This window comes from Colossoma macropomum, unplaced genomic scaffold (genome assembly GCF_904425465.1).
Source record: "Colossoma macropomum unplaced genomic scaffold, Colossoma_macropomum, whole genome shotgun sequence".
Taxonomy (NCBI): domain Eukaryota; kingdom Metazoa; phylum Chordata; class Actinopteri; order Characiformes; family Serrasalmidae; genus Colossoma; species Colossoma macropomum.
In genome coordinates, this window is record NW_023494788.1 from 32,285,592 (window position 1) to 32,306,303 (window position 20,712).

General features: G+C 38.0%; 1 protein-coding gene across 1 annotated transcript in view; it reads left to right on the forward strand.

The window, feature by feature from the left end:
• The window catches only part of LOC118807259 (teneurin-1-like), a 280,336-nt gene that overhangs the window by 36,063 nt on the left and 223,561 nt on the right, over positions 1–20,712 (forward strand). The window contains exons 2-3 of the mRNA XM_036569223.1: positions 3,761–4,044; positions 14,996–15,256. Coding sequence (XP_036425116.1) covers positions 3,828–4,044; positions 14,996–15,256 — 478 coding nt within the window. The 5' untranslated portion in view covers positions 3,761–3,827. The remainder of the gene's footprint in view (positions 1–3,760; positions 4,045–14,995; positions 15,257–20,712) is intronic.

A 20,712-nucleotide genomic window follows, 5' to 3' on the forward strand; every position in this document is an offset into this window, starting at 1 on the left:
TTTCTTATAACATGACATTATATTGAATTAACTTTGTTTGCACTGTTTCATCAGACTTTTCTAACAGGTGTTAAACTGACCCTCTGTCTGTTACTGTCAACCCCACCCATGGGGTAAACTGTAACATTTGCACTTCCCATCATTTTCAGTAGAATTGTACACAAACGGTAGGTGGGTCATTCCACAGAAACGTCTACTTTTCTATCTATCCGTAGATGTCACTGGTGTTACCAATCCTCATTGGTGTTTCACATAAGAAAGGTAACACCAGAGACAGTACATTTTTGATGAAAAATGCATTTTACAAATTGGCTGCTACAGAGCATCAAACCACATGTTGTCAATCATGGAATATCCACTAAAATATGTAAATTAATTCATTTGTATTTTTTTTTTTTTACAATTACCTAAGAATAAAGTAGGTCACACCAGTGATGTCAACTAAAAGCTTCATATGAAATCATGAGCTAAATGAAAAATCAGAAAATAGTTAAAAGGAAGTCAAGTGATGTCATCAGTGTGATTTTTACCTCAAAATGAGAGATTTTTTGTTACGCAGTAACACCAGTGACACGACTCTTGGGGACAACAACTTTCATTATATATTTTATTATATTTATTTGGCATTTGTTTTCTTTGTGTCATTTAATTTATATATTCCATAGTCATGTATAGATTATTGTAGTTAAAATTGCAGAAAAAATATTTTTTTCCCAAACAGGCACTCACCCATCACACATGACTGTGGGGACAAGCACTTCTTTGGTGCTTGGAATTCTAGATAATTGATTTGAAAACCAATATTGCTAAATTGATAGATCAAGAAGGTGTAATTGTTAAAATAACTTATTGTTTTATTTGAAAATGTAAAAAAATTGTAACCCTAACATGTTTTTCAAGTGTGATACATCTGTAAACGCTAGGGACACAAAAATGGACATTTCTGTAGAATGAACCAGGTGCTAGAAACAAAGTTCAAGGGTTCATTTTTAGCAGAGAGGTGTTCCTTGTATAAAAACATAATTATTACAAACATATTTTTGTAATTATTTCACAAAACCCAAAATGTGCTAGGTTGTGCCCTGCTCTCCCGTAATTTAGCTAATTAAAGTGTACATTAGTTAGCTAGGTGGCTAACTAACACCAGATTATTTTTATAGCATTTTATTTCCTAGCAAACTAATAACCTCCAAAGATGGCAGTATTAGTTGATCAATTAACCATCATTCTTCATCTTAGCTTTTAGTTCTCTGTTTTGTAGAGATGATAATTTAGCTAATTGGTATGTATGGGTATGTAAAAATCCTGTAACAGTAATCAGCACGAAACGATTAATCATATGGACATTTTTGACTAAAATGTCAGACAGAGCATTATAATTCTAAGCCTCCAAAATATACTTTAATGAGGATATAGAATGAACTCTATACTATAATGATTATATGAAGTTGAATTTTGAGAAAATGTAGTATTAATACTATTTGTACTATTTGAAACATAGTAATATAGTAATATTGTGACTGGGTTCTCAAAGTTAACTCATATCAGTTATATTCAGTGCTAAACACATTCTTTTACATCTAAAATGCCTTTATAGAGTCTTTATCAAATTGGTTTTACACAGAGGCTTAAGCACAGGCTCCAAGATAGATCTGTTGATAAAAACCAAGGCTAGCCTGTTTACATGGACTATGGGATGATGTTCTGCTCTCCTTGAATTTATGGGACTATTTTCTGTTACACTGAAAGATAGCCTGCTTTTCGAGCCTCACTTTCATCTTGGACGAGACGGAGCTGCATCACCCTGCATCTGTCCTTTTACTTTCAACCGATTTCTTCACAAGGAAAGAAAAATCTGAATATTGTTGGCGAGCCAATTACATGAATAAAACAAGACATGTCCTGTTTTTCCCTTCCAGAATCGTTACTGTGGGATGAAAGCCGTGAGCTGCGTTATATATGGCTATACTGGTCAGTTAGATTCATTCCTTGCGGAATGTCCTGAGATTAACTTTTTTTTTAACGCTTTGATAGCTCTAATTAAAATACATGCACAATCTTGGGGCCGTTAAAAGGAAACATCCTTAATTAAGGCTAAGCATGTTCAAATTCTTAAAGCATAATTAATCATGATTATGAAATTAATTCAGTTCATGATTAATCATCAGAATATACTAACCTCTCTGCGCAGTTCAGTTTCTCCCATATGGTTGTGAGTCTGAATCCAAGTCCTTATGCCTTGCATATTCTTATTTCTTTTCAGTACACCTAAATCAAGCCATGTTGGCCTTGGGAACAAATAGTCAGGTGTGCTGGAGCACAGAAAACACAAATATGTGCAATATATGGGCTCCCTACTGAGATTAGAAATGAGAACCTGTGCCATATGCTACAATCCTGCCCTACTGTTGAGACAGGGTCAGCTATTGCAGAACCTAGAGAGGTCTGCTACAGGGATACATACATTAGTTGACCTTTATAATGAAAATGGAATATGGTCGTTTTAAGAATTCATGTCAGACTCCTTTCTCTCTCACTTCATCTAAGTTTGGCTTTGGCATTTCAAGCACACTACGTTCCCACCTTTTCCTTGCCATTCATTTGGTTGATTCTTTCTTGCCTGCCTCATGGTGACCTCTCCAGCTCCAGCTGAGGTGTGCCTGCTCATTCACATGTTTTAATTATTGGCAGCTGTTTTCTATAATGCACACTCTGGATGTTTGCTTACCTGGATGCCTGCGGAGACCATGCTTGTCAGTGCACACCGATTTACTGTGCAAAGCTTTAACTTTATCTTGCAGATGCCTGACAAGTTCCCACAAGGAACATAGTGCTACAACTTATCCAGCTCCTACCCAGGACTTTTAAGGACTTTTGAAACAAATTACCCTGTGATGTTTACTGTTATACATGAGATAAAGCCTGGGATGATATTTTGTTTGAATGTGAAGGGCTTATTGAACATTTATCTTTGATGTTATGGACATTTGTCTCACATCTTCACTTTTACCAGAATGTCTTGCTATGAGTTGGAAACAATTAATAACTTAATATAATATCAAATTTTTCAATATTCAGTCTGTCCAATCTTTGCCTCTATAACAGCTTCCATTCTTGTTTTCAGTTTTTCAGAGAAAGTTGTAGAGTGTGTTGCATCTTCTGCTTCTCACAATCCCAAACACATTTAGTGATATTGAGGTCTGGACTCCTTTTTGTTTTTGCCTTTCTCAGTAACGGCTTTTGACAGCTATACATCCTTTCAGACCCATAATTTGGGTTGTCTTATCAAAGAGTAGACAGTAGACAGAACAGTATGGACATCAACACCTATGGATTCTTTCAGATCTGAAGCAAGAGTGGAGCTTGTCTGTGAAATGTAGCTGTTCTTCTATTTCTGTGAAATAATATCATGTGTACAACAGTTTTTTGTTTAGTCTAATTATAATATCTTTAATACCATATCAAAATATCTTCTCTTAAACCTCTGCAAAGTCAAATGTATCAATTAAAAGTTTAGAATGTGTGCTATTCACAGAATTTCTTAGCATGTTTCAAGAAGCTACAAGTGAGAAACAATTATCATGCTTTTATTATCATCGAAGTGCAACATCTAACATCTACTTTAACACCGTTCATAGGGATTATAGAATGGAAGAGAAAGTTTGCAGTGCAACCTCTGCAGCCATTTTTTGACAGATAATATGCAATTGCTGAAAATGAGCAAACAGCGGTATTCAATCTGTACATTCTCTGGTTTCAGATTCCGTGCACCGTGTCCCGCTTAGCCGAGCCAATGTCTGAATGAGCGCTGTGGGGCGTTTCCAGCCATGGAAGAGATGGACTGTAAACCCTACCAGCCACTGTCCAAGGCACGGCGGGAGATGGAAATGTCGTACACCAGCTCATCGGATGAAAGCGAGGATGGCCGTTGCCAACCCAAGTCGTACACGTCCCGCGAAACCCTGCCCGACTATGGCCAGGACGTCCGCCTCAATTACAACAGCCACAACAAGAGACAGACAACCTTCGGCAAGGAAGCGCAAGGTAAAAGAGCACATCCCATCCTTGTGCGTGTGTTTTTGGTCCCCAAACACCCACCATTGTGACTACTATCCCTCTCTCACTGTGCATACATGGAAAAAATGAGTAGACATAATGAAGGCGGAAATGAGTTTTCCCTTCCAGAGGTAGAGTTTCCAGCACACAAAGCTAAAATGGGTCATTCTCAAAAAACCTTTCTGGCCTCAGACATAATGGGAAAAAAATCTTCTACGGGGGAAGGGGAAAAATGGCTTGCATTAAGAACTTGATGGATTGTCCTCATGCAGGTCATGTCCAGTGTTAAGGAAAAAATAGACCTTGAGATTTCAGATAATCAGAGTTGGAGTGGTTGTATTGTTGGGTTTGATCAATAGTGTGTCACTCACTGTTTTCTCCCATGTTTGACCAGTGTGCTAACAGCCAAAGATTCTGCATTCATAATAGCTGACAGCAGTGCTGCATAATGCAGAGCTGCTGCTTGGTCTCATCGTGAGAGTCAAACTTCCTGCCTTAATTTAGTTGGATTCAACACGTTTTTTGTATGCTCTCTGTTACATGATAGAGTATGATTTCTCTTTTGCTTGCTTAATGTCCTTTTTGTACTCCTGCTTTGCATGCTCAATAATAATTGTTAATATTGTAATATGCAATAGTCAGAGGACACACAATATTTATTTAACATTTATCTGCAGTCAAAGTGGACATATTTAACAGAAAATTACACAGAAGCCTCAATAACAAAATATGATTTTACATTCTTTATTACAGCTACCACTTTTTTTCAGGAGACTTGCTCAGTTCAGGCATATTTTACCACACCGCCAAAGTTCAGTCTTAGAAGTTGGTTGCATTTTCTGCTTCTCACAATCCAAATAATACCAAACACATTCAGTGATGTTGAGGTGTCCAGTCTATTGTTCTGAGAACACCAGAAGCTTCATTGTTTGATTTGCAAGTATTCATTTTGTCCATAATAGCTTCTTGACAGCTACACATGCTTTCCGACCCATAGCTTTGAGTTATCTTCTCACAGTGGAAGGATGGACAAACATCTGTGGACTTTTAGATCTGAAGCAAGAGTAGAGCTTGATGTTCATTTCTCCATGATAAAAGCTTTAGGGACCATTTATCTGATGGGGACCGTTTTGGTGCTCTACCAGGTTTTGCATGGTTGTTTGGAGTCCCATTTTCACTGTATATTTTAATGTTTTTTTTATATTAAAATTTATTTTCCTTTTTTACTTTTTCTTATGCAAGTGGATTATAAAAAAAATGTAATAACTTTACTTGTATGGCTGCTGAAATGGGATGCTACCTCTTAAGCAATGTATGTAATGAAGTGCATGAAAGGAAAGCAAAGAACCTAGATGCACATGACCTAGATACTGTATGCTGTTTGCCAGTATGATTTACATGTTGTAAAACATATATGGAACTAAAAATATTGCAAATGTACTGTTGAGAGCAAAATTGTCAAAACTGTTGCTATGCTCTCCATCCTGTGGGTGAACAAACAATGATGTGGCATTCTTGTCCACCTACTCTTGCCTTCTGTTCTTCAGTACCACTGTGGAATACCACCAAAGCCAGGTTTTCAAATCTTATGACAAAATGAATCAGGTTCAACAACATCGCTGTAGGTTTGGCCACATGTTTCTATTGAGAAACACATTAGGCCGAACATGTGTGGTGGAAATACTGCTCAATCTGCTAGATTTACACCTGTAACTGCGTTAGTAGCAATTTAATACGTGGCCCAGGGTGGATCAGCCTTCCCTTCAACCCGAGCCCATTACTTCTAGCAGAGTGGCCCATGCCACGCTTTCCACTCGAGTGCGTTTTAGCCCAGCATTTAAAAGGATGAATTATGAATAGGGGAGGCTAACATGCTATTTTAACAATTCTCCTGGCTTGTGCCTCTCCGACGTCGTGGTTCAGGGAGCTTGTGCCAAAGACAGATGTTTTGAGAGGTGCTTAATTTCCACGCTAGAACCTGGCGAAGTCACCAGGGTTACTCGTGTCAGGGTGCCCTCTTAAATTCCACTTGAGCCAGGGTCCCAAGGGAAGCTAGGACACGAGAGGAGGAAGTATTGACATTACAAACAAGCACCTTCAGCAGATGAGGCATACGCTGTGGCTATTGCTTGTGATTTTATTTGATTAAGCTGTGGCACCATAATAAGAATAACAGGTCTTTAACCCCTTAACCTCTTTATGCAGAGGGAAAAACTAATAATCATGCCTTTTCATTTTTTAATTATGCCTTTTCTTTTTAAATAACATGATCTGTAAATGCCGCTTAAAAAAAAAAGAACAAAGCTTTGACTTTTGTCATGAACTACTATTTTGAGTGATATGCATGAAAATATAGTTTAGACTTTTGTCATCTCTTATTTATACTCCACTTGAAGAAATTTCAGTCTGAATATATGCTCACGCTTATTTAGTAGCTGCCACCCTACATCCATCAACAGTGGCTGGAGCCGAGGAAGCATTAGCATTGGGCCAATAATTGATATTATCGAATATTGAATGTCTTTGATGTGGCACATGATTTTTTTCTATTGCTTGACCTTTATTTAACTATTTCCTTTGTGAAAATCATTCTAATTTATAGTCAGTTTAAAAAGGCAGTAGAAAAAACTGCACTTAATTATAGGCTACACAAACAGAATATTACCAACTAATTAACTACACACTTTGAACTTACTTTACTTTACTTTGAAACACCACTTGGGAAGATTATAACATAGATTTTCTGGCAAAGAATGCTGGGGCACATGACACTCTAGTACATGAGATCTGCTGTCTTGCAGAGAGTGAAATGGACGGGATAAATGTGCCAATTTGTTGATTTTTCCAGTTGGTCAATTTGACAGACCCTCGCCACTGCTACGGACCAGACCCAGTTTAGCATACTTAGATGAATGATTTATCTGGTCATGGGCAATATAACTAGTTAGAATTATTCTAAAAGTATGAATTTTGTTATATCCTTTATAATACCAGTACACCACAAACACAAGCACAGGTAACACAGCATACATACACGGGTTAGACCATTTAGCTGAATGAAGTCAAAGTTGTTTCAGTCACGTTTCAATTAAAAACAAAAAAAGTGGAACCAGTTTGTCATCAGGGGAGTGGACATTAGCGTAAAAATATGTAAACAGAGGCCAGTCTTTAGGAGTTGGCCTTTAGCCTGTTTGCTATGCTTCTGTTTCGTATAAGATAAGATCACGTATAAGATAAATGACTTTAGGAGTTCAGACATGAAGCAACATTGACCGTTTATGTTAGCCTAGAGAAGCCACTGCATGCTTATTCCACCCTTTGTTAATAATCTGTTATCTAAACTGAAATGTAACACTGTTAATATCCAAGAGTTCTTCACTTTTGTTTGGTTGGAAATTGAAATATTGCCAAACGGGCACATTCTAAATTAAAGTGATATTGGATCCTAGCCTAGATAAAAAACGCAGTCTATAAGGAAAGGCTAACATGCTAATGTGGTACTTTATGACTGAATTTGGACATGATATGTAGTTTATCTTGATAATTCTGCAGATGATAAGTTTACATCATCTTAGTTTACATTATTGTCCGAGCTTAGGCAATGTTGCTTCTTCTTTTTTAACGCAAAAGATAATTCTTCTGTTAATGCTTCATGAAAATTTGTTTATTGTATGAATGAAGTTCCAAAATTTTAAACATTTATTTCTCTCATTGCCTGCTTTAGGCCACTGCTGCTACCAAAATCCTCTGCATAAGTGTTAATAAATGCTTATTCCAATATGTCTGTAATAAAGGCTACTTTAGTTAACATTGATCAAAATTGGCAAATGTAGCTTTTATAGTGAATGGTGCACATTGGAATAAGCATTTATAAACATTTATATAGGGTTATGTTAGTTGTCATGACAAGGTCATGTAGCCTTATGAACAGTACCCTACAGTAAAGTGTTACCGTTTTTTTTTTCTGAAAATGTAAAAAATAACTGTATTCTGAATATTGCCTTTTCAAACTGAATACAAATATTATACATGTATTCTGAATACATATTCCCAGTGCTTGTATTTCATTACATCCCTATGACTGCTGAAATGATTTTTAGAGCCCAGTACACCAACCATGAACTAAATCAAACTTGCTCCCAGAATCTCTGAAGAGATTTGCGGAGTGAGATTTGACTCTGCGATCTATTTATTCTGACAAGATAACTCAAAGATGACTCTTTATGGTTCAGGTGAGAAGGAGCAAGAATAAAAGATCAAAATAGAGTATAAAAAACGAAATAAAAATACAAAGGAACACAAGGTGTCCATTTGTCATAGCTGAGAGATGTTCGGGTTTGCTTCTCCTGACAACCCTGGCTAATCCCTCATGCTCTCATGGTCTGTTTTTTGTTGCCAGAGGCTTCTGTCTTCCCAGGAAACATGATGGTACTGCCATGAAAATCTTTATGGTGGGACTGCTGTGCAGGTCAGATGTGACAGGGGGTTTCCTGTATTTGTCCATGTCCTGCTCAGGTTTGTTTAGGAACACCAAGTAGCCTCCAGTATAAAGGCCTTTACACTCTAAACACAATTTATAATACATTAATTAGACCACATTCTCAGAAGATGAAAATGCACCATTAATTTAGTTGCCCTCTTTTTAATTTTTGGGAACTTTCGCTACTGACATGAACTCACTGACTAATCACTGTTGTCTCTGGTGCGATGGATTGGCCTCATCCCAGCAACTGGAAATGTTTGACAAACATCAGAAGGATTAGTTTGCCCTCTGCTTTGTCATGGTGTTAGCATCTCCAACATCAGCTCAAATGGGACTCGAACTAGGCTACAGACATCTGAGTTGTGTGAAAGTACTCAGAGTTTCAGCTTGTGAGTGAAGCAGTGAAGCTCAACATGACATTATCATTTTTCTGAAATGGAAAGTAACCCACCCATCTCACTGTCTGCTTATTTTGTAAGGAGCCAAGGGTGTTTTATTGTGCTTGAAGTCATTCTGCCCATTTCTTTGTCTTTTTCTTTGTTTTCGCAGCGTGAACAGTGCAGCGAAAGTCCAAAAAAAATTTGCATCGTGTCTGGTGTGTATAGTTTTCATGCCAGTCATATCTGAATCTTTCGTATTTTCATGTCGTTTGTTCACGTTATGTTCATTGTGTAACAGCCTTAAAGTAATTTGTAGGTCAGAAATGTTTTTGATTCTTGCAGAGGTGATGCACCTCGCCTCATTGGGGTCTTCGGCTTAATGTAGATGTTTTGGCTATTTGTGGACGTCTGACTTCATGGAATCTCAAGTAAGGTTCAGTGCTTGCACCTCTGCAACCAAGCCATCAGATTGTCTCATATCCTTCATCTTTTATTTCGTCCATCTTCTCACTCCCCTGAGATAGGTAACTGTCCATGGTCACCTTCCTGAAAAAGGATTTCTTCATTTTTTGGGCTTAATGGAATGTGAAGTAGCTCTGTAGTGGCCATTCTGGTCCTCTCATGTTCCGAATCTTAAGCTCTGCAGCAGCTCAGGAGAAACACCAGCGGCAGCAGGGTGACTTCTTCTTTTTCTTTCCCTTGTTAGTCACACTCTGGTGATGCAGCAGTGGACCTGTGTGTAGCTTGTTACGGCTTTGACCCATAGCCTTTTCGTGCTTTGTCAGTTAATTAAAATGTGTTAATTAAAATGATTGCTCTTGAAGCACACATGTACAGCTCAAAGTGCCAAAGTTGAAGTGTAACACAATTTTCCAGATTTGGGTTTTTACAGTCAAATCTGGCTAACAATGGACAAATCAGCGTAACAATGGATAATGGCGGTAATGGATAATGGATAAAAACTGCATTGGTACAAGACTGTGCTTACACATTTCAGTGTTTAATGAAGAAGTATTTGGATTATAGGCTTTTTATTATTATTTCATAAAATGGCAGATAATATAAAATATGATAAATACTCACATGCCAATAAATAATTTGAGTTATTATTAATAATAATCAAGATAAATAATTATTACACCATGAATTATTGTTTCTTTAGAATATGTTATTGTTGCCAAGCAATGTAAATCATTCAAATGACATTTTTTACTTTTTAATATTGCATTTTTACAGTGAATAGTATAGTAAGTACTTTTATCTAAGGCCTGTCGTATTAATGAAGGATGTGTTTAGCCTGATCAGTTGATCAGCCTAGTTCTACTTAAGAAAATAAATAAATAAATACATTTTCAGCGCCTCAGTTTAAACAAAACTGGGGTCTTATATCAACAATACACTTGGTAGTTCATGCAAGCAGCACATGGATTTTCAGTGATTTGACACTCCTATATAGATTTCGGTTATTGCGAGGTGGTCGTAGGCGTGCATATATTGAGTATTTTACAATGGCTTTGAACATGGATAGCCCATCAGATTTTATGATTTATTTTAGTTTTTTTACGACTGTTTTTTTTACTCTTCACATTCAAAAACAAGAATTGACAGCTGGAACCATTACAATAACTGCAATCAACAATGTAATTGTCTTTTTTGTCATTTATGCCACTCTAAAGCATCTAAATTGGCTAATTACCCTCCTTGCTTGCGTGAGTTTGACTTATTGGCTAATGTGAAACAGTATACTGCACGGTTCTGTGCACACACTCAGAAGAAGTGTAGAATCAAAGAAAGCTTATATTTCTTTCTGTCAAGTGTGAAAACTTGAGCAAAAACACTCTATGAAGGCTAACTTGCATGCTAATAGCATTATCTACCTAACAAGGCAACCTTATGTCACCTTATAGCACACTCTTTTTACAAAGTAATAATTTTTAAATTAGCAAACCTCATGTCAACATATTGTTCTACTATACATTCTCGTGCTCTTTTTGGTCATGTAATAGTATATAGTGATGAGGAAAAAAACTCACTAACTATTGTTGTCTGCACCTGCAAGTTTTTTCAAAGACAGAAGGTCCCTCATTGGGATTAGTACTACTTATAGCAACTCCACCTGCTTTTGCAAGCTGGAAAACTTAAATAAAATCCATATATATTTTAGTACATTTTACATTACAACCTGAAACCCAACACAATTTTACCATTATTGCCAATGTTTGAGCTGCTACCACACTGACTGGATGAGAGATATCCACCCGGAAGTATTGATAGTATTCCAATGACGTCACAATCGCGCTACCACCATTTTGGTAGGCAACTTCGAGTTCAATCAGCAGTGCTGTGGCAGTTTGTAATGAGATAAAACCATAACTGGTGCAGCAAAGGCAGTGAAACTTTTTTTTTTTTTTGCACTTTTTAAATCTCATTTTTAAGCACATTAACCAGTATGTTTGAGTGTATTGACTTGATTTCATTTTATTTGCTGTTGTAGTGATAACAAATTAGAGCTAAAATCTAAACAGCTGAGATTTCCTGCTGCTTTATCTTTTGTGTGTCACAAACTGCATACTAGCACACTAAATAGTATGCCAAAAAATAGTGCATATACCATTAGAAGTGCATTTATTAGTGTAGCAGGTGAAGTACAGAAGTGTGCAATTTGGTAAGCGGCACTAGATTAGTCAGTGAGACAAGTTTAATGGCTCAAGTGGCTGATTATAGCTTCCCTGTGCTGCTTGTTAGCTACTCAAGAAAAATATTTTGAGTGGAAGTTTGAGGTATTTATTGATTAATGATGCATTTATTGAGATAAATTGATGCATTTATTGAGATAAGCTGGTGTTGGCTTCGTATTTGCTAACTTTCGAAATTCCTGTAACTGCACCACCATTTAAGGGGCAGCGGAAAAATCAAATGAGAAGCTGATGAATAAGTATCTGACTTGAGCTTGATATATAGATATGTATGAGTTTATTATTTAAGAGTTTTGACAGATCTGGTAGCCACTTTTATTAGTTTCAATAAAGTATTACGCATTGGAAAGTTCTGAACTCCTTAGAAATGCAGGTTATACAGATTCAGTCCACCAGTCTAACTAATATTCTCTTCGTAGCTCTTTCTGGAGAAAGCATCAACATATCTTTTCATCTTTTTCATGGTCATTCTGGTCCATTTTGCTTGGTTTTTGTCCACCTGAAGGTGGCTTGTAGCTGCAGTAACAGTGACGAGACTAGTCACAGCACAGTCAGTTACAGTTTGCCTACTAACATGGTGACGTGGTCTTCTTAATGACATAATCGAATACTATGAATAAAGGTGTAGCACTGAAACTGTGGGTGGCACTGTATCTTGGGTTTCATTGCATTGTTACATCACTGTCTTCTGATTGGCAGAGCATGTTTCACATGCTAAATAATCAGACTATTTGCTAATTGCACAAGACAGCGACGTTTAACTTGCTCTGTAAGCAGTGTGCAGATAACAACATCCGCTGGTGTATTGGCTGGGTACTACACATTGACTTACGTACTTAAAATTTTAGCAGGATCTGCCAGTGATCACAATCAGTGATGTTTACGACATCATGCAGACATTATCATCAGCATTGATGAGTAAAAGAGACTAGGGCTTCAGTATGTAGCTGGTGATTTACATAGGTAATTACAAAGAAAAGTTCTAATGACATTTAGCTGTTGGATTCTTGCTATCCAGTAAAGTCAGCAATAAATGTAGCTAGTATTATAGCGTCCCCCTTTTACAAATCTCAATACATTACCAGCATACATTTACTGCTAATGTTGAGGCTTTGTGTCGAACTTGGAGCCGTTAAATGCCCTAATCTTACTGGGATGCGCGCTGTCACATCTGCCACAAAAGTCCCACTAAACAGGCTGTGACATCACAATGAACACATATAAACAGCCAACAGCTCCTTCACTTCTCAGTCATGTACAAAATACACTCTTGTTACAGTTTCCTTTGCAAAGCCAGAAGACTCCACCAAAAAAAGTCATATAAGAGTTCTGCTTTACCAGCGGTGCTGCATCAATAACGCAGTAACAGCGCAACGAATGTGGGCCAGATGTTGCCATGTCTCTCGAGCAGTCATAGAATTATGTACAGAATTCACTCTAATGATGTTTAAGTTTTCTCCTGTGTAAGACTTTGGTCACAAGAGTGTTTTTTCTGCATAATTCTTGTAGCACATCGCTTTAGACAAGCTGCTGAGGGGCCTGCCACTGCGTAAAACAGTGCAGCATTGATGGTGAACATGTCTAGAATAGTAAAATACTGCAAGTCTGAGTGACACATGATTCTTCCTTTTACTTATCTGTGCCGATGAGGATCGGAATCATGTGATATACATTATTGATCACGATCTTTGGCAGATCCTACTAAAATCTCATGTAGAAAGTCAATGTGTAGTACCGGGTAGCAGATGTTGTTATGCACACACTGTTTATAGCGGAAGTTAAATGGCACAGTCTTATGCACCTGACAAATTTAAATGCTTATCATAATCTCTTAGACAAAAAAGTATGTCTAAACCTGTAAAAATGTAGTGGTCAAGTATTATAAAAACAGCAGTCAATTACTCAAATTTGGAAACTGATATGTCCATAAAATGCATACAATTTCATATCAGTTCTACAATTGGAACCGAGCCAGGCTTCCTTTCTGCCTTGTTATTTGGCACGTTATGGCTACTTAAACAAATAAATAAAGTAATGCATCCCAAATCCTATAGCCCATGGCTACAGAAAGTGGGAGTGCTGAGGGTACTTTAAGAATAGTATTAAAAACTTAAATACAATATTTAAAGAATAGAATATACGTATGTTTTCCTCTTGTGGAGTATTATGTGTATTATTTAGCCCATTTTTTTTCCAAAGCTGCATTAAACATTCAGTGTTCAGTGTTATCGTTTGTGGTCATGCACTGTAGTGGTTGGTCAGTGACTCTTCATTAACTCCCTCTCCTAAGCACTCCCTTAAGTACCCCTATGTACTTGTCCAGACAAAGCGTAGTAACTGTGACTAGGCACAGGCACGGGCACTACTGGCAAGCATTCAGAACTTACAATATTAGAAAATAAAAAATAAACGTATAAATATTTTCTACAAACAGTTTGCCATGTCACAATAATAAAATCTTGCAAAAAACAAGTAAGTGTATAATTTTCAGTTACAAGTATGTAACATCGTACTTGTTCATCACATTGATTTATCAGTCTACTTATGCTTTAGTGGGAAACTTCAGTGTTTGCAAAGATGCTGTTTGTTGAGTTCTATTTTAGTCTCTGTTTAATGAGCGTGTGTGCTAAAACTGAGTGCTTGTTGAGGGTGTTTGCTAAATATTCTAAAAGTATCATTGTAAAAATATAAGTAAATAACTGCATGTAATGTAATGTATCTTCATTTCAAATGTGTTCCTCTATTTGCTTCTAAATTGTTGTCCTCTAAAGAGGTAAATCTACAGCTGTTAATTATTTTCGGCCAAAGTCCTTTTTTCAGTCCTTTTTTTTTTGGCTGCAAATACACAGTGCATCCAATAAACAACAAATAAACAAATGGAAAACAGATAAAGGCTGGATGGTGCTTCTTTTATGCAGTGATAGAATCCAGGGTAGCTCACAGAAAGCTCCAGTTCCGTATGCTGATCCATTTTACTGTGCACATTGTGAGCATGCATATGTCATAACTCCTCTGGCAGCAGATTTAAATGTGATAAAAGGCATATCATCAGTGTCTCTGAATATATCGCTGGCAAGATGTTCAGTTTGACAGAGTTAATCAAAGCAATCACCTTTGGTGAAGTGATTTTTTTCTTTCAGCAGAAATCTGCAGTATACTGCATAACATTTCTCTGAGTCTTGTCTTTAACTAAAGTCTCCTTTATTCTGGGCTGAATAAAGGCCTTCAGATATTCTCCTTCATCTCCTGAGTAGCACGAGCAGATGTGACAATCGCAGTGGCACCTCAAAGCAGGAACATGCTGTCATGGATGTGTGCCAGGCAAGTTTTTTTTTTCTTCTCAAACCTCCCCTAACCCCTCCTTCCTTTTTCCATCACAGAGTTGGAGTTCAGCAAGCCCGTCCAGATGGGGAGTGGAAGCTACCAGGAGGAACTTTGCAGTGGACCGCAGCATGGCTACTCACTGGGGCCGGGCTCGGATGTGGATGAGGAGGGAGAGGTGGATCCCTCTCCCAGCCATGCACTCCACCTGTGGATGCAGGATGTGAAGTCAGAGCAAAGTTCCTGTCTGTCCAGCCGTGCCAACTCTGTGCTCTCTCTGACCGACACGGAACAAGAGAGGAAGTCTGATGGCGAGACCGGTGAGTACCTGCTTGAGGTTTTTTTTTTTTAAAACTGACATTTCTGCTGGGGGTGCACTGATATTTTGGGCGAAAAGAATTAACAATAACTCACACCTGGGTTTGCTGATAGCAATACTTTTCTTTTTTTTTTCAATTTTTAAACAAGTTTAAATATAATCCATATATAAAGTGCAGTGAGCATAAGACCTTAAGATGGATCACTGATCAATTTTAGATTAACCATGATGCAGCTACATCTAAACAGTTTTGCCTAGGACCACTTACAATAGTAGTGCAAAGAGTAGGGCTCTGTATATTGAATTATTTAATTTTTGAATATTTTAGCAAACATGATTTTGAATACTGAAATTTAAAAGCTATTAATAAGCTCAGGACATTTCACTTTAATAATCAGATGAACAATTGTCATTATAATTTACTGCATAAATCCTATTAATTTATTTTGCTTTTTATTGATGTTTTTAAATGAACCTTTTTGAAAATATTAGAGGATAATGAAAAAAAAATCCAATGAAGCATATGCTAAATTTGGTCATAATACCAACAATCCTCTAACCTGTACATTCTGATTAATTTTTTCATGTTAAATGCAGCTGAAAGCCATCTGTCGAACTAATAAATGAGAACAATTGTCAACTTATTTGGATTGCAACTGGCATTAAAACCAGACCCGGCGGTCTGGTTTTAATGGTTGGGGCATACGAAAACCACAGTGGTAACAAGGAGGGGGTTGCTGCCAATCCACATGCCACAAAACGTGCTAAGAAAGTGATGCGTTCAAAACCTACTGTGTAAATCAGTGTAGCTTTTTCTATCAGGCATGCATGGCAAGCGGAAGCACTTTGATTGCCTTTGATGCCTGCCTCTATAGAAGCAGCATAAAAGGTATTGGGTTTAACAAGTCTTTATGATTGCCCCACTAGAAGACCCATCTGACACCAGGACATTTTGCCACTGATTAATACCAATAGTATCACTTCAAATGACTGTCAAATTACTCATCTGATTTGAAATGACTGATCTGACCTCAAATGACTGATCTGACCATCGCAGAGAGTTGTGAATTTTTTAATATTTCTTGAAATTCTAGAAGTGTTGCCTAAGAACTCTTATTTCAGTAGCAGCGGTGTGGCTGCCTGGATAAGAATTGAATTACCACTCTTCTGTGTATGTTATGCACTGTGCTATTCATTTAGAAAGAAAATGTCTAGCACTAGTTGAAGATTTTAGAATTTTAAGACTTATATATGGAATCAAGCTCTGTTCTGATTGGCTGCCCTTTATTGTGCCTCATTCAAAAAGCAGTCCAGGCTGAAACACCCCTTATAACTTCAGTGTGAATAAGTGGAGCTCATATTCTGTTGGCTGAATAGGTGGATGTGTGACATCACAAAACCAGTGAATTCAAAAAACAGGCTGTTTTTGCAGCAAATTAGTTTCCATATATAGACTGTATGGACTGGGGTGTAAGCGGTACATTTTTAAGCTTCAGCAATATTTTCATATGACATTAAACAGTTTTGTTTAAGAAAGTAAGGTACATTTGGTATAGAGTGAAGTGAATTGCTTCCTTTGCCAGCTGTTGGCCGCTTTGAGTGTGTCACATGTTTAAAAAAAAATTACATTTTCAACCAACCCATTCCTATGCATATCTTTCAACCATTGCAATTTTCTACTAAATGTATGTGTGTAGCTTGACTATAGGCATGACACAAGTGTCATATCAACAATGTGCTGCTCAGCTAGTTTGTGTAAAGTTTGTGAACAGAGACAGCAGGTTGTGCATCAGCTGTAGTTGCTGTGTTGGCTATATGAACAGCTGTATCTTGCCTCTCTCCAAACAGGTCTGATGAAAAATGGGGGGGGGGCAGGATTTAGCATGACGTCATGGTTTTCATAATGCATTTGCTGCTAAAAGATTTTATCAGTCACACCTTGTTTTGATGATCCCCTCTATCTGATCTTAAGGTACTTAAATTATTAACAAACTGTCTGATGAAACTTATTTGTTTATCAATAACATTATAGTTAGAGTTAGGTTCAGAAGTACATGTAGGTTTTGTGTTGAAGTTACTTTAAGTTTAGGGTTCGATTTAATAGAATCAATCACACTCAACTCCAAGTTCAGTTGCATTTAATAGAGCCAAGTTATTGGTTGTAATCATTAACCAATATCGGCTAATAATAATAACTACATTTTCCCATTTATTAGGAAATATTATAACAGCTGGTGACCTCTAATGCACCTGTGCAGTTTTAGTGCTTTCTGGAGAAAGAAGTGCGATTTCGAGTGACATAATGCAGAGAGACTGAGTTATATGACTGACACTATGTGCACCGTAGAGTGCTTTTAAAGTAGTGAGGTGAAAATCAGTGTTTTCCCAATGGCCTGAGAGTAGGGGGTATGTGGTACAGATGAACATCTGCCTTCACCTGGCCAATATTGGCTGTAAATCTCGCCACAGAACTCACTGATCTGCTCTTTGGCGGGGAGTTGTGTGCTTCTGAAGAGATCATTTTTTTTATATTGAACTATTTTTTATGATGGTAGACAAGATGCTTAGGGATTTAGATGCATCGTTTCACCTGAATACATCTGGGAAGGACAGATGAAATAAAAAACATTGAAAATAGGTCTTATGTAATATTCAAGCCATGCACCGATACAACTGTGGATCACAGAGAATTCAAAAGATGCTGATTTCTTTTTACAGTGTTTTGTTTGTGTGCATTGATGGTTCCAAGCCGCCTGTTCAGTCTGCTGTAGGAATGTTCTTTTCTGTTTCAGATTCTTTTGCACTACTTTTTGTCTGCATTGCTGACACCAGGCTGCACAAGGCTTCTTCGTTACTCCACTATTACAGATTTTGTCCAGGCATTTTAATAATGAATTTGATGTCGGTGAAGTGAATACCTTGCAAGTTTGGGTAATTTGGTCTGCTGGATGGCACAAGACCACTTCTGTCATGGTTTGACAGGCACAGAGTTAGATAAGTCCCAAATCCACCTTCACAACTTCATTGGCAGGAAATCGGTTAGGGATATCAGGTGAAGTGCCTTTCCCTCTTACCTCCGCTACAGACCCACTGGGATGTATTCTAATTTATTGGAGACTGTCAGGCAGTCTCTGGGAACAAGCTCCTGATTCTGGCTGGAAAAACGCCTGTCACCTTGCGTAAATAGTCTCGGAGAGGCTTTTATTCTTTATTGTGCATTTGAGACTGTCCCGAGCTGACTGCTTTTGTCTTAATGCTCTGCGAGAGTTCCCTCCCAATTTGTTGAGCGAGCAAGGAGAGTCAGTCAAGCACACTTACCTTGATCCAACGAGCTTCAGCAGATTAGAAAATAAAGTTCACATTCGGCACACAAACAAAAGCTGAGCTCATGCCTCAGACCCTCAAGGGCACCTCTCATTTGCATGCTGCAGAAAAGGTGCAGTGCCTCCGTTCACACCCCGCCAGTCTCCCTGAGCTTAGGAAGAGTGAGAGAGGGAGAGAGAGAGAGAGAGACAAAAAGAAGAAGAAAGATATAGAGATGGAGACACTGTATTTTAACAACAATACTTTTTTGTGTACAGTTTATGTGTTTTTATGTATTTATTTTTTATTTTTCATTTTTATTACCACTTTTAATAATATGCATTTCTTCCATTACATGGCAACAGTTGTTAATGGCAATTTACGCCAATAAAGCTAATTTGAATTTAATTTTTTAGAGAGAGAGAGAGGGAGAAAAATAGTACGAGAGAATGAGCAACGAAGACAGGGAGATAGAAAGAGAGAGAGGGAAGAAAATGGAGGGAGAGAGGAAGACAGAAGGTGGAAGACAGAGGGAGATAGGCAGAGAAAAAGAAAAAAGAGAGACAGAGAGGGAGAAAACCAGAAGGAGAAGGAAAAATAGAGGCAGGAGAGAGAAAAAGGGAGATGGAGAGAAAAAGGACGAACAAAATAGTGATAGGGTGATGTATATATGTATAGAGAGAATGAGAGATAAAGACAGGGAGAGAAAGAACAAGTGAGACAGAGAAAGAGATAGAGATAAATAGAGAAAAGAGGGGAAAGAGATAATGAGAGAGGGAGAAAAACGGAAAGAGAGAGGTAGAGACGAGGAGAGACAAAGAAAAAGATAGGGAGCGTGATATGTAGAGAGAGTGATGGTGAAAGAGAAAGCAATAGAAAAAGGGAGAGAGAAATGGTGAAAGAGAGAGGAAGAGGAATAAAGAAAACCAAGAGGGTGAAAGATTCTGAGACAGAAGGAGAAAAATAGAGTGAGAGAAAGAACGATAGACAGATAGAGAAAGAAAAAAGAGACAGGGACAGAAAGAGAGAAGGAAAAAGTTAGTGAGAGAGAAAGGGAGGAAAACAGAGAGAGACAGGGAGAGAGAAAGATAAAGAGAGGGAGAGGTGAGGAAGAGGGAGAAAGAAACAGAGAGGTTGACAGAGGGAGAAAAATAGCGGGAGAGAGAGCAATAGAGACAGAGAGAGAGAAAGAAATAAGAGACGGAGAGGGTGAGAGAGAAAGAAAGAAGGGGAAAGAATTAGTGGTCGGGGAGAGTTAGAGACACAGAGAAAAATAGAGAGAGAAATAGAGAGAAAGCGTTGAAGAGAAAGAGAGAGGTAGAACAAGCAAGGAGTGAATGAAATAGAGAGGGAGAAAAACAGAAGAGAGACAGAGATGTAGAGAAATTGAGGGAGAGAGTGAGAAAGAGTGAGATGGAGGAAAACAGAGACTGAGATGTAGATGAAGAGAGAGAAGGAGTGAGAGAGAGGGGGAGAGAAACAGAGAGAGAGAGGGAGTGAGAGTGTGTGTGTGAGAGAGAGAGAGACAGAGTGAGAGAGAGGGGGAGAGAGAGAGAGAGAGAGAGCGGCGGGCGGAGCAGGGGGAATTGGTGTGAGATGGAGTTTGTTTGCGTTGGGTACCTGCCAGGGTCGTGTCTAATGAGAGGGGGGATTGGATATGCCTCTTCACCTCTCCTGGTGTCAAGCTCCATGCAGAATGCGAATCACAGGCAGCTTTGCCTTGAGAGACGGCAGTCTCGGGAAACGGGGAGAGCCGTGCCGGCCCTGGAATACACAAACAGCAGCAGAACGCAAACGCGACAGATAATCATATCCTTATGTCCGACTGTACTCTTTGTTTAAGAAAAAGAAATCCATTCGCGACGCTTGCCTGCGCAACGACTGGTTGCGTTATCAGCCAGCAGACAATCCTACATATACGTGTGTGTGTTTTTTTTCCTTTCATGGTTTTATCACTTTCTTAGAGGTTCAGAGTGTAGTAGGGAATGGCAAAATAGCAAAATGATTATATTAGGACACTTAAAGACATCACTTATTGTACATAATGTTCAGTTCTTCTGAGGTTTACTAATGTTTTGGAACAGATAGCATTTAAAGAAAAAAAGGCTGAAAAACAACAAAGTACAATTATTTTTACATTTATTCAAAACAGGA